General features: G+C 43.6%; 1 protein-coding gene across 1 annotated transcript in view; it reads left to right on the top strand.

The window, feature by feature from the left end:
- Positions 1-10740, top strand: part of FNDC7 (fibronectin type III domain containing 7) — a 30463-nt gene extending 19723 nt beyond the window's left edge. The window contains exons 10-13 of the mRNA XM_003933387.2: positions 1485-1745; positions 5682-5711; positions 9783-9853; positions 9937-10740. Of these exons, the coding sequence (XP_003933436.2) occupies positions 1485-1745; positions 5682-5711; positions 9783-9814 (323 nt within the window). The 3' untranslated portion in view covers positions 9815-9853; positions 9937-10740. The remainder of the gene's footprint in view (positions 1-1484; positions 1746-5681; positions 5712-9782; positions 9854-9936) is intronic.
- The last annotated feature ends 4311 nt before the right edge of the window (positions 10741-15051 follow it).

Raw genomic sequence — 15051 nt, 5'->3', positions numbered from 1 at the left:
TCACCATCTTGGCCAAGCTGGTCTTGAACTCCTGACCTCATGATCCACCCTCCTTGGCCTCCCAAAGTTCTGGGATTACAGATGTGAGCCGCCATGCCCGGCCAACATGGATTTTTATAAGCTGTGTTGCCTAATCTTCCCTGATTCTGTCTCCTCGTTGAAAAGACAGGAACAGTAATATTTTCCTAATGTATCCTTTGAAGTCATTTTGAGAATCAAAATAAGTCATAATGTGAAAACATTCAGAACATGCTACACATATGTCAGCTGGGGTGTATTTCTTTTGACCATTATCTTGTATCGGATTTACTGCCTAAGTTCTTACCTTGAGAGCCAGTTCTCAGAATATGGCCTATTGCTTATTCTTTAGGTAATAAATCAAGTAAGCCTGATTATAATAACTTTTTTAAATTATGCAATAGGATCTTTAACTTAGTTACTAAGGAATCCGTTTGGTGCCCTTATTGGCACCTAATGTGTGGCTTGCTCAAGGTATTTAGAATAGGATAAAAATACAAATCAACTACAATGGATGAAGTGTGAACCAGCAAACTTGGTCACTGGCATGTTGTATAAATGGCTGCACCCAAGGTGTCATGCTACTCAGCTCAGCAAAATTGTTTTTTTTTTTTCAATTAGGGCTAAATGCAGTTAATTATATTTAAGTTTAATCCCACAAAAATCAAATGAAACTAGGGCACTATGAGAGATCTTGACAAGGATGCTGTACCTTTGACTCACAGTTTGAGTCATGTACAATATGTACATGCCAATTTGTGGACCTTTCTGACTCACCATTGTTCTATATTAAAAATTCATACCACACACCACCTTCACACATGGATTTCTTTCTTTCTTTCTTTCTTTTTCTTTCGCTCTCTCTCTTTTTCTTCTTTTCTTTCTTTATGCCTTTTCCTTCTTCCTTTCTCTCCCTCCTTCCCTCCCTTTCCTTCCTTCCTTCCTTCCTACCTTCCTATTTTTTGAGACAGGATCTCACTTGGTCACCTGGGCTGGAGTGAGTGCTGTGGCACAATCATAGCTACTGCAGCCTTGAACTCCTGGGCTCAAGCCATCCTCCTGCCTCATCCTCCCAAGTAGCTGGGACCACAGGTGTGCACCACCACAACTGGCTGGTTTTTGTTTGTTTGTTTTTGTTTTTGTTTTTTGTAGAATCAGGGTCTCCCTATGTTGCCCAGGCTGGTCTCAAATTCCTAGACTTAAGTGATCCTCCTGCCTTGGCCTCCCAAAGTGCTGGGATCATAGAGATGAGCCATCGTGTCCGGCCACCCATGCATTTCTGATTATATGGCCCACTATGGAAAGAACTTGAGTACTCCTTTAAATCTTGCTCTGACCTAACCAGTAATTAATCCTGTTATTTAGAATAGTTCACTTACATTTTTTCCCTGCAGTGATTAAGACCATGTTTGGATGACGGTGGAATAAAACAAGTGATTTTGCATTTGTTTATTTTTATTGCCTAGGTGCCTGCTGCCCTTTGGGGGTGAAATTATATAGGTTGGGCCCTAACGGCATCCGAATCTACTGGCAAGCCTCCAGGGGCTCTGCCAATTACAGCACTGACCTCTATGGCTCCAAAGGCATTTTCACATGCACCCCAAGTGCTGGCCGCAGTTTCTGTGATGTCGCTGAGATACCCTGTGGGGATGTATACACTGTGATGGTCTCACCAGTTGCTGAAACAGGATTGAAGCTTACTTTCTGTCCAGAAAAAATATATTCAGGTAAAGCAAGTTATGAGTTTATCAAAAAGTAACCCTGAATTCAGATCTGTGAATTAAGAATCAAAGCAATCAAACTTATTTGCTATATAGGAAGAACACAGAGGGCATGAATTTTTTTTTTTTTTTTTCTGATAGCATCTCACTCTGTCACCTAGGCTGGAGTGCAATGGCAGAATCTCAGCTCACTGCAACCTCCACTTCCCAGGTTCAAGCAATTCTCCCACCTCAGCTTCCCAAGTAGCTTCGATTACCGGCATCCGCCATAATGCCCAGCTAATTTTTGTAATTTTGTAGAGACGGGGTTTCACCATATTGGCCAGGCTTGTCTTGAACTCCTGACCTCAGGTGATCCACCTGCCTTGGCCTCCCAAAGTTTTGGGATTACAGGCGTGAGCCACCATGCCTAGCTGAAGGCATAAAATTTCTACACAGTCCAGGCAGATTCTGGCTGTGGAAGAACCCAAGCTTCTTTGAAATTGCGATGCTTTGTTATTATTTAATTTAGAGATTATCTTCTCCGTTCCACTCTCCTCCTTCCTAAAAAGGAATAGATACTTGCTGCTTAACTAGTGAAGCAAATTTAAGATGATTTTCTGCTTTAAGATTTAGGGATCAATTTTTAACATAGTCTTCTTGATAATGTAGACATCCTGGGATGTTGGAAATTAGAAGACTTTAACTTTTATTTGCACAGACTGAGAATTATGACTGAGGAAAAGTTAGAGGATTAGAAAAAATGAATTTACAAATCACAAGCCAGGCTTGGAAATATGAGTGGGCAGACAGTCTGTGATCACAAAACATGGCTGTCAGCAACTGCCATCTCACCAGAGCTGGCAGGAAAACATTAGCAATTCTCCCGCTCTGTGTTCCAGCACCTTCTGCTACCTTGCCCAGGGCACAGTCATATATTTTTCATATATTCCTGGAAGAAAAGAGATGATGAAGCCCTAGAATTTTTCAGGTGGACACAGAAAAAAAAAAGAATAAATATTGGCTCACAAACCTTTACTGATAGCCAGAATCTAGAATTTCCAATGATATGCTGGTGACAAGAGGTTCAGATGGCCCTTGGTGATGGAAGGAGGCCAGTTCCTCCCAAGGGGGTATTCTCATTGTCCCTGGCTGTCATGCTCTGATTCTTTGGTTTTCCATTATTTGGTCCACAGGACAAGTTGGCCCAAGGCATAGTCCTATGGGAAGGGACAGGAATAGGTTTCTGGAGTAAGGATGAGCTCTTAGGAAGATAAGTCTACCGCTCAGTAACAATTCTGCATTATATCTGCATAATATTTTATAATTTATCGAGTGGTTTCATATTATATATCTCATTCAATGCTCAAAATATGTTATGTTGTGGGCTCAACAGATTTTATTATCTCCACTTTATGAGAAAACTGAAAGTCAGAGGCCCCCAAATCTCTATCTACAACTCTTCTCTTCTCCTAACCCCTAAATCCATATTCAAATTTGATACTTCCAGCTGGAGGTGCCCATGCATTTCAAACCCCTCAGGGCCAAAAGGAACTCCTGATCCTCTGCTTTTTCTGATCTTCCTCCCATCGTCCTTGTTTCAGGTACACTAGCTAAAAACTCTGGAGTCAACTTCCATCTCCCTCCATATCTAAGTAGTCTCAAATCCTTGTCCTGGTCACTTTCATGATGGTTCCTAAATCCGCCTTCTTCTCTTCATTCCCACAGCTACTGCTATGCCTCAGGCCCTCACCACCTCTCCCCTAGACTACTGCACCAGTCCCGTCTCCCTATCCTCACTCCGGCCTCCGTACTGTTACCAGAGTTGTCATTCCAGGACACTGGTCCAATTGTGTTACTTTTATGCTTCCAGATCTTCAAAATCTTTCCATTTCCCCATAAGATAACATTCAATCCTCTGAGCACGGTGTTCAAAGTCCCTTATAATCTGTCCCCTGTCTGTCTATACCTGCACTGTTCAATAGAAATTTAATGAGTCACGTATGAAAAATTTAATTTTCGTGTAGCCATATTAAATAAGTAAAAAGATAGAGGTGAAATTAATTTCATAATATATTTTAGTTAACCCAGTATATCCAAAATATTATCATTTCAACATCTAATCAATATAAAAATTAATAGATATTTTATATTTTTTCATACCGTCTTTGAAATCTGGTGTGTCTTTTGTACTTAAAGCACATTTAGTTCAAGCTAGCCATGTGTTCAGTAGCACTTAAGTGTCTCCCATACTGGACAGAGAAATTTTTTTTGCTTGTTTTTTATCGAGACAGGGTCTTGCTTTGTCACTCAAGCTACAGTTCAGTGGCACAATCACAGCTCACTGCAGCCTTGATCTCCTGGGTTTGCACGATCCTCCCGCCTCAGCCTCCCAAGTAGCTGAGACTATAGGCATGCACCTATCAGACTATAGGCTAATTTTTAAAAACTTTTTGTAGAGACAATGTCTTGCTATGTTGTCCAAACTGGTCTCAAACTCCTGAGCTCCAGCAATCCTTTCACCTTGGCCTCCCAAAGAGCTGGTATTACAGGCATGAGCCACTGTCCCTGACCTAAACAGAGAAATTTTAGGCTCATTCCACAACATCTGTCCTGAGAGGACGCTCCTCTCTAGTCTAGGCATCTGGCATCATTCACACATGCTTGCTGCTACTGCACACACCTCCTATGCTAGATCATGTTTCTGAGCTACTGCAGTGCTCTTCTGTTTGACCAAAATTCCACCCCTCCACACACCAAGAAAACTCTTCCAGCCCCAATTTTCCTTGCTGTGAAGGCTTCTCCAATTCTCATAAGCTGAGTTGATCCTCTCTCTCCCTCCTTTATGAACCCCCCAGCACCCTATCTGCACTGCAACATGTTACTGTGAATTGAATGCATGTTGCTTCTCCTGATAAAGTATTATCTATTTGACTTCCAGTATGTAGCACATAACTGTTGCCTGATATATTTTAAATTTTAAAAAGAATGAATCAATGAATTTATGCGCCAAAGATTATACAGCTAAATGAGTGATGGAAGTCTTGTTCTTTCTCCTGCTCCGTGCCCACAATTTCACCCTTAGAGAGTCATTCCTCTGAAGGCTGGTTAGCCACCAGAAGTCCTTGTGAGTTAGAACTCAAGCTCTTTGATGGGATGCCAACTCAAGTCTGCAGCCATTTCAGCTTAGTAACATTAGGTATCTAGACTCAAGTTAGGAAATCCTCCTTTGCTCAGTGTCCCTGGTAAAAGCCGTACATTTGGAAGATGTTTTTCGGTTTTGTTTGTTTGCAATATCAGTGATGCCTCACTCTGATAATCAGGACAATATTGTAAAGGACAACGACCAATATTTATTGTGTGCTATGTGCCAGGCATTATTCTAACGGGTTTACGTATATTAGCTCAGTCCTTATAACAAACCTATGAGATTGGCATTCTTTCTTGTTTGTTTTTTCTTTTGAGATAGAGTCTCACTCTGTCGCCCAGGCTGGGGTGCAATGGGGCACTCTCAGCAAACTGCAACCTCCACCTCCTGAGTTCACGTGATTCTCCTGCTTCAGCCTCCTGAGTAGCTAGGATTACAGATGCACACGACAACGCCCAGCTAATTTTTGTATTTTTTGGTAGAGACAGGGTCTCACCATGTTGACCAGGCTGTTCTCAAATTCCTGACCTCAGGGGATCTGCCCACCTGGGCCTCCCAAAGTGCTGGGGTTACAGGTGGGAGCCATTGCACTCAACCAAGCTTGGCGTTCTTATTCTTATGCTTTTCAGATAAATTAAGGCACAGTGAAGTGACTTGCCCAGGTCATGCTGCTAGTATTATCTTCTCTTATCACCCAAGTTCATTCCTGTTCATTTTTGGTTCACTTTCTTCTATTCTTTCTTCAGTTAAATCTTCACTATCTTAAATACATAAATGAATAAATTTTATTTTAAATGCTTGTGTTTTTATTACAGTAACTTGCTCTGGAAGTATACTTGGAATGGGTAAGTTATTTTTCTCATGGATAAACTAGAACAGGATTTGTGTTGCTCCATTTTTTGGGTTACTTAATGAAGTCAGCTGACTCTTCAATTAGAAAGCACATGCTTGCTTGCTTGCTTTGATACGAGGGGTTCCTGCTCTCTTGTCCTGTAATTTTTTCTCCCCATTATAGTGTCTCCTCTCAGATTCCACCAGTTGAGATGAATTTGTTTAAATTCTGAAGTCTTTTCAGTATTCTAGGGTCCTACAGGAAAATGTAAACAGTTTTTGGAGGTGCAGACGCTTCATCCCTCAAACTTCAGAAAGTGATTCCCAGCTCAGCTGTACGTTGGAGTCACCTGGAGAGCTTAAAATTAACTGATGTCTGGGTTCTGTCCCCAGAAAGTTTGATTTAATTGGTCTGGGGTGAGAGCTGGGCATCAGGGTTTATAAAAGCTCCTCAGGTGACTAAAGTATAGCCAAGGCTAAGAACTGCTACTTTAGAGCCATGCTGCTCAGACTTTATTGTGCACGCACATCACCTGGGGCCTCATTGAAGCCAGACTCTGATTTGGTCGGTAGAGGAAGGATCTGAGGCTCTGCATTTCCATAAGGTACAGGTGAGGCTGCTGGTCTTACCACACACGGAGTAGCCAGGCGTTAGAGAGAATCTGTTAATGGCCTGCTTCGATGTTTGCTCCTGGTTTGCATGAATGGGTGTACCCTGTAGAGAAAAAGGTGCTGAAAGGGCAGTTGGAATAAAGGAAACCCTCACTGCCTCCTCGGTTTTGCTCAGTGATGATCTTATCTAGGCTATTTTGGTCACCCCAACAGAGATGACTCTTGGCAGGGCAGTGGAGATGAGCAAACGGAGCCATGAGTGCTGACCCAGTAAGCAGTGTGTGCTGCTTCATGAGGAGTCCTTGTCACAGCCTTTTAGGGGACAGCTTGGTCTGAGGCTTTAGGAAAAAATCCCCTGGGAATATTATCAATCCAAACTACAGAATTGCCCCCTGCCCCGCCCCTCCCCATTCAGACATGGCTGACTTCCCATGCTGTGAGTGTAAATGAAGCCTTCCTGCCCATAAACCCCACTGGACAGTCTTCCAGTTGGGGCCGGCTCCTCACCCACACCCGCTTCTACTGGCAGGAGCTGGCTCTAAAGTCTCCACTGCCTGTTCTCTGCCTGGGCTTCCTTCCTCTCCCAGCCCATTGCTTCTCTGAGCACAGCAGGATACATACTTTTCAATTCCTGTTCCACCTGCAGGTCCAAAATAACCACAGTCACTATTAATTTTTCAAGAGTTTTTGTTTTCTGTGACTATAATAAGGAACAGATTTTGCTTACCGAAAACACTGTTAAGACACTTCTAATTATAAAAACTTCCTCTAAAAAATCTCCCAAAGTACTGGAGATCCTAAGCCCTGGTGTTCAGTAAAGATCCATGGGCCTAGGTGTGCATTCTTAATCAGTATCCCCGGGAGACACAGAGGTGTGGTTGAAGTGTCTTAGGCCCCCAGGGGAGAGGAGTGGTTTATGATGCATTGGCCTTCTCTATAGTTTTGTTAAAGAAAGAGTTTCTGATTTAAAAAAAAAAAAAAGTAAAAATAAATTTAAATATTTGAAAAGAAAGAGTTTCTATGTTTTAACAAAAAACAAAAAAGGTGGGGTGGCAAGAACAGGCATAGTGGCTCACGCCTGTAATCTCAGCACTTTGGGAGGCCAAGGCAGAGGATCACTTGAGCCCAGGAGTTGGACTCCAGCCTGGCCAACAAAACAAGACCTTGTCTCTCAAAAGGGTGAAAAAAGTAGCCAGGTGTGGTGGCATGTGCCTGTAGTTCCTCTGTAGTCCCAGCTACTTGGGACGCTGAGGTGAGAGGATTGCTGGAGCCTGGGAGTTCAAGGCTGCAGTGAGCAATGATAGCACCACTGCACTCCAGCCTGGGTGACGGACTGAGACACCAGCATCACCAGAGGGCTTTTTAGGAATGTACAGTCTTGGGCCCCATCCTGACCTACTAAATCCCCAGGTGATTCATGCATGTGTTGAAGTCTGAGTAGCACCGCTTAGGTACTATTCTCAAACTTTGCTGTGTGTTAGAATCTCCTGGACAGTTAATGATGAACACAGAGGTCCAGGCCCTAGCCCAGTGAAGTGCTTCTGTAGTTCCATCAGGTTCCCAGGTGATTTTGATACACAGGAAGTTTGAGGAGCACTGCTTTAGGTCACTAATCTCCTCTTTTCCGTCCTTCTAGGCTTCAGTTTATCTTGGCTATTCCCTTCCCTAGCCACAGCTCAGTCTTTAGCCTGAAATCTGCCACTCTCTTGAAGTAGATACTTGTAGAAATCCTGTAGGAGCCAGGCACAGTGGCACACGGCTGTAGTCCTGCTACTCGGGAGCATGAGGTGGAGAATCACTTGAGCCCAGGAGTTTGAGGCCAACCTTGGCAACATAGTGAGAGACCCCTGCTCTCAGCTCAATCTCTCTTAAAAAAAATCCTGCAAGGCCCTCAAAACACAAGAGTAAGCCAGATTATTTGAGGGTTTCTAAGGTCATATGGAAGTCATTATACCTAGGGGGAAATTCTAAATTGCTGTCTTCAATTTCAGCATTTCCCCTTCCTAAACACAGGGCAAGTCCAGTCAGGCCCCTGGGCTGACATGGAGCCTCTGGATATGCTAAGGGGAGCCATGGGAATCTTGCTGGTCTAAGACTCTGGGTCTTCTTTGACTCGTGGAGTATCCTAAAGCTTTTCAAACTTTTTTTTTTTTTAGATGGAGTTTTGTTCTGTCATCTAGGCTGGAGTACGGTGGTGCAATCTTGGCTCACTGCAACCTCTGCCTCTGGGGTTCAAGCGATTCTCATGCCTTTGCCACTTGGGTAGCTGGGGATTACAGGTGTGCACCATCACACCTGGCTAATTTTTATTTTTTTAGCAGAGATGGGGTTTCACCTGTTGGCCAGGCTTGTCTTAAACTCCTAGCCTTGTGATCCTCCTGCCTTAGCCTCCCAAAGTGCTGGGATTACAGGTGTGAGACACCACACCGGCCATAAACAGACTTTTTAAGAGAGATCTAGATTCAAATCCTGCCACCATCACTTGCTCATAGTCAAGTTGTGTAAATTCTCTCTAAGCCTAGGTTTCCTCATCTGAAAATTGGAATAAATAATAATCCCTCATAGAAGAGAATAAGGATTAAATCAGAATGTAAATTATTGGACACAAAACTAAGATATTTGCATTTTAACCTTGGTCCTCGTAATACACTTACTCACTGATTCTGTAAGTGTGGTCCTGGGGCCAAAAGCATCAGCATCAGCTGGGAACCTCTTAGAAATGCCGTTTCTCAGGCTCCACCATAGACCTACTGAATCAGAAATTCTGGGGCTAGGGCCCAGCCGTCTTTGTTTTAACAAGCCCTCAAAGTGCTTCTGATGCATGCTAAAGTATGAGAAGCGCGGCTTTAATTCAAGAAAACTATTTCAATGCTGAAAATTTGATGCAGGTTGGAATGGAAAGAAAAAAAAAAAACTTGTTGAGGTGATGGGGCTCTAACCCCCAGCTAGATAGATGGGAGGGGTTTGTGCCTGACATCACACCATGAGTGGGGACTGGAGGGGGGGTGTCCTTCATCTTTAGGACCCTGAATGTTTCAGTGTCACCTGCACATCCTGGGCAACTTTGAGGAAGTTTCCTCTCTGTGACACACTTAGCAGCCTAACAGGTTTATGTTCCCCCTATAAAACTCCCTAAGTCAATAAAATTTTGCAGTTCCCTGAGGAGCACAGCAAGTTGGCCAGGGGTGGAAAGGAAAGTGCCTTTGTTTTGAACCAGCAGACTCGGATTGAAGAGACTCTGGAAGGGTTCGTTTTGTGAAGCAGGAGAGAGATCACTCTGGTTAGTTAGAAACTGCTGATCCGTTTAAACACTTTGCCAGTTGTCATAGTTTCAGGTTTACTTGCCATGAAGTGCTGCAGAAATAGCATCTCAAATCAAAATAACACATGAAATCTCAGACATTGGTGCTTTTTAAGAAGATGTCTGCATATTGAATGCATCTTTCGCTGCTTCCCTTCCTTACCCTTTTCAGTGATTTATAGAGGGAAGAGAAATGAAGAATGACACAGTGAGCCCCAGATAAAAACAGAAACTTGACAGAAAGTGAGTAATGTAAATTGATTTTTTGTGATTTTATGGCAAAATTTTTTGTCTTTGTTTAAAATGTTTTCCCATTTGTTTTGCAGAGTTGTCTCAACTGTTAGTGATTAGAGATGGAAAAGATCTACTAGAATCTAGAATACAAAATGCCTGTAGTGTAGGAAAAGCTCCTTTGGCCTTTAGAAGAACAGCTCTGACTCTGTTTCCTGAGGGCAAGGTCAGGTGTGTCCTCACCTGCACAGCAGTTGGAGATCTGCTATGTGAAGACTCTAGAGAGAAATGGATTCAGAAAGTCCCCTGGACGGCTGCCAGTGTGAGTCAGCATACTGTGAGAACCCTGGAAACACGAACGGTCTGCTTAGCAGAAATTCTTTCTGAGATTTCACATCCAGACACACCACAGACTCCAACGCATCCACTTCATGAGTGTTTTATTGACAACAGCACTTGCCTGCGGCCCCCTCAGGGGCTGGAAATTGTTCACTCCCAGAAAGTCAAGCCACCCACGTGGAGACAGCACTTATCCCAAGACAAACCTCCACCAGGACTTCAGTATAGGTTGGATAGCAGTAGCTGCCAGGGCAACATGAGATAACAAACGCCCTCATCGCAACTTAGGAGCAAAGCTGAGCTGCTGCAGGGTTCGCTGAGCCAAAGCATCAGGTGACATGACATCCGTGGGAGCATCGGGGAATGCAGAGCTGCCAGCCTGTTGCTAGAAGGATTGTAGTTAGGATTTCTGCATAAGAGAAGATGTCAAATGGAGAGCCTCAAGCTGTGGCTGACTGACATACATGCATTTTTTGGGGGGAGGACCATCAATCTTATTGGCCATATCCCCCACTTACTTTTTTCGTCTTTGGAGAGGAAAGGCAATGAAATATAACATAAATCTCTCATACCTAAAAAAAGTTTGTCCTTTGAATATCAGTAACCTAATTTAAAAAGTGTGAGTAGGAAGTGTGAGTAGGACTTGTCTCTCTCTCTCTCTCTCTCTCTCTCTCTCTCTCTCTCTCACACACACACACACACACACACACACACACACATATTACAGTGCTTACTCCCTGGACACATGGCTATGGAGCCAAGAATGTCTGTAGTTAGGAACAATCATAAAACTCCACCCAGGGGGAATTGGACCATGGAGTTAGGTTTGAACTAAGCGTGGAAGAAAGAACAAACTTCCCTTTCTAATCTTTCAACTTCCTATCAATGTGTGCTGCAAGAGCGAAGCAATAGGCTTTCTCTATGAAACTGATCAGAGATACATAATGTGTCACTAATAAGAGATCTTCCCCAGAACATATATACACGAAAGGAGACAAGCCTAAGGTATAGCTCTCTAAAAATGGAGTTGGAAGCATCAGAGAGCACATCTAATACCCTACAAATACCAAGTCACAGAAAGTGAAATAGCTCTCTACCTAGCTAGACATTGAAGGCTAAACTGCCCTGGTCAGAATACCATAGAAGAAAATGTGATCCACAGTGGGTAAAGATAAAATCAGTTTACTTAACATGTAACTAGCACAAACTACTGGCTTGTAAGTGCTCTCCATATACTCGTTTTATTCTCATAACCCAAAAAGCTAGATAATAACATTCGCTCCTTTATCCAGGTAGGGAAAAAGAGGCCCCAAAAAGCCAAGTAGCCCACCCACGTTCATGCGGCTAATCAGTTCAAAGTTTCAAGGAGACAAGTAAGTAGCACTGATTAGACCTCCTAATTCATGCTATCTTTTAGTTAAAATTTTAATTTTAATTATTATGGGTGCATAGTAGTTGCACATATTTATGGGGTACATGTGACACTTTGATACAGGCATACAATGTGTAATAATCAAATCATGGTAATTGGGGTATTCATCAACTCAAGCATGTATCATCTCTTTATGTTAGGTATCCATGACATCTTTATGGAAAATATTTCTCTAGATTATTATAAGTAAGTGATCGATTATTAGAGGAGATCTGGGAATAGGATAATGAGTGAGTGATCTGCCCTAACTCATGCTTATACATTCAACCCGCGGTTATTTTGGCCATTTACCTGCTCTGAATTATACAAAGCAACTTTTCATCCCTGGCCAGTGTTAGTAGATTTTACCTTCCATTCTGCTATGTCACGTTTAGGGAATCCAAATTCATTTTTCAATTTGTTCAGGCAAGCAAACTAGAGGAAATGTAGAGAAACAGCCCAGGGAGCTTATGCAAAACTGGGCAGCATGGGAGGACAGGCAATTTGGTACACTAGAAAGAGCAATGGCCTTGGAGCCAGATGGATCCAGATCCTAGCTCATTTTGAGATTTTACATGATTTATTTAACCTCCCTAAGACTCAGTTTTCTCACCTATAAAATAGCAATAGTCATCTTGCTGGGCTGTTGCAAGGTTTGAGATAATATATTCATATTCAGCGCACAAGTGTGATGAAACAGAGGTGTTTGAAGTCATACTGCTAGTAAGAGGCAGAGCCAGAATTTGTAGGATGTAGACCTATGCCTGCGTGCAGTTAAAGCCCATGGTTGCTCTGCTCTTCTGCAGTGCTACCAAGGACTCTGGACTTCAGGAGCATGAGCCACAACTGCACTCCATGTGACCAGAGTCAAACTTCCCACCCAGAGGGCCCCTGTGTTATTCCCTGGCACGTGGTCATTCTCCTGAAGGGTAAGAGATGGAGGCACCTCACCCATCACCCTCTTCTCTCTTACTATGGCTCTCCAGAGCAAGCGGCTTCACCTCAGAAGGGTGAATCTTCCCTGGCACATATTTTTCTTATGGATTGGGGCTTCACCCTGCTAAACTAAGCAGAACTTTATTTTATTTATTTATTTATTTATTTATTTATTTATTTATTTATTTTTGAGACGGAGTTTCGCTCTTGTTACCCAGGCTGGAGTGCAATGGCGCAATCTCGGCTCACCGCAACCTCCGCCTCCTGGGTTCAGGCAATTCTCCTGCCTCAACCTCCTGAGTAGCTGGGATTACAGGCACGCGCCACCATGCTCAGCTAATGTTTTGTATTTTTAGTAGAGACGGGGTTTCACCATGTTGACCAGGATGGTCTCGATCTCTTGACCTCGTGATCCACCCACCTCAGCCTCCCAAAGTGCTGGGATTACAGGCTTGAGCCACCGCGCGCGGCCCAGAACTTAATTTTAAATGAAAAGGGAGAGGGAAATCATATGTGAATTTGTTTTAAAAATTGAGCAATTGAATCCATTTAGAGTAGCTTTAAAGGAGGTCAGGGCTCCAGCTTCCATTCCCATATAAGCCTTGAACAGAAAAACCACTCATGCCATAGGTTGTGCCAGAACCCATGTGATGGCCGTTTTTATTTTTATTTTATATATATATATATATGTATGTATGTATATATATGTGTGTATATATATATATACATATATATGTATGTATATACTAGAGAGAGAGAGAGAGAGAGAGAGAGACGGAGTCTTGCTCTGTCACTAGGCTGGAGTGCAGTGGCGCAATCTCGGCTCACTGCAACCTCCGCCTCCTGGGTTCAAGCGATTCTTCCGCCTCAGCCTCCCGAGTAGCTGGGACTACAGGCGCGTGCCACCACACCCCACTAATTTTTGTATTTTTAGTAGAGACGGGGTTCCATCATGGCCAGGATGGTCTCCATCTCTTGACCTCATGATCCACCCACCTCGGCCTCCCAAAGTGCTGGGATTACAGGTGTGAGCCACCCTGCCCAGCCTGTTCTAATTCTTCATTCTCCTTTACTCTTCTAAAAATTACAGGTTACCCCACAGACTGCTCTGATGCTCTCTGTGTAGCACAAGCCTGATCTTTGTTCCCACTCCACCGCCAAGTGCATCCTTGGCAAGTTACTTAACTTCACTAAGCCTCAGATTCCTTGTTCTAAGGGTTGCTTTGGGGATCAGTGCCTGGCATTACATCTACTTAACATGGTGCCTGGCATATGGTTAAGTAAGAATTCAGTAAATATTAGACATTAGTAGTAGCAGTAGTATCGAACAACTTCTACTTCCCTGTGTGACCAGCTTGAACTTTATAGCCACTGGTTCTTTGCAAATCCCTCTAGGAAAGCCTACTTTCTGCCAATGTCATGATGGTTATCTCACAGTTAGGGCTCTCAGCAACTAAATTGATATGATTCATGTTTGATGACTTTGATTTCAAGTCCCAAAAGAACCATCTTAGTAAACAGATCTCTGCTAAACTTTCCGAGCCCAGATCTCCTCCTCTGTGAATCAACTTTCAACGATAATTTTAGATCCTGAAGCATTAACAGGCCCTCCCTACATTTGCTGCATACATTTTTTTTTTTTTTTTTTTTTGAGACGGAGTTTCGCCCTTGTTACCCAGGCTGGAGTGCAATGGCGCGATCTCGGCTCACTGCAACCTCCGCCTCCTGGGCTCAGGCAATTCTCCTGCCTCAGCCTCCTGAGTAGCTGGGATTACAGGCGTGCGCCACCATGCCCAGCTAATTTTTTGCACTTTTAGTAGAGACGGGGTTTCACCATGTTGACCAGGATGGTCTCGATCTCTCGACCTCGTGATCCACCCGCCTCGGCCTCCCAAAGTGCTGGGATTACAGGCTTGAGCCACCGCGCCCGGCTTGCATACATTTGTTAATAAATGATTATTGTTTCCTTAGTTCATTTACCTATATCGTATCATTAAGGCATTCCCTTTTTAAACCAAGTATTTACGACCTGCAGCATTCCAGAAATTGTGCTCTTTAGTTAGATTAAAAATTCCTCAGGGGGAAAAGTCGGCCTCTCATTTCTCTGAGCGTCATAAAAGTCCAGCACAGTTCTTGGCACACTGGTGCGTATCTCACAGTTCTATGCAATTACTGTGACCTTGAAAAATGAATGAATGGAATCTTGGGCGACAGTACATTTTCCATGGGGTAGCTGGATTGGCTACTGAGTGAAGTCTGTTAGGAATCGCCTCGCGAAGTGAAGGGTTCTTCCGTAAAGGGGAGGATATCTTCGTGTATGTGTGAACTCGGAATTTCACAGCCGGCCTTGACTCACGAGATGGATTTGGCGCTTAGCGTTCCTAGACCACAGGACGTCTAACCTCGGGCGACAGCAGCCTCCCACGAGGGGGCGCCCGACTTCCCAAGAAGGTTCCGCCCGTGCTACGCAGCCTCCGTCCGGGAGTGGGCGGAAATTCCCTTGCAGACGCTCGTGACGTCACCG

Source organism: Saimiri boliviensis, chromosome 11, assembly GCF_048565385.1.
Source record: "Saimiri boliviensis isolate mSaiBol1 chromosome 11, mSaiBol1.pri, whole genome shotgun sequence".
In the NCBI taxonomy this organism is placed as follows: domain Eukaryota; kingdom Metazoa; phylum Chordata; class Mammalia; order Primates; family Cebidae; genus Saimiri; species Saimiri boliviensis.
This window is presented reverse-complemented; position numbering and strand designations above follow the sequence as displayed.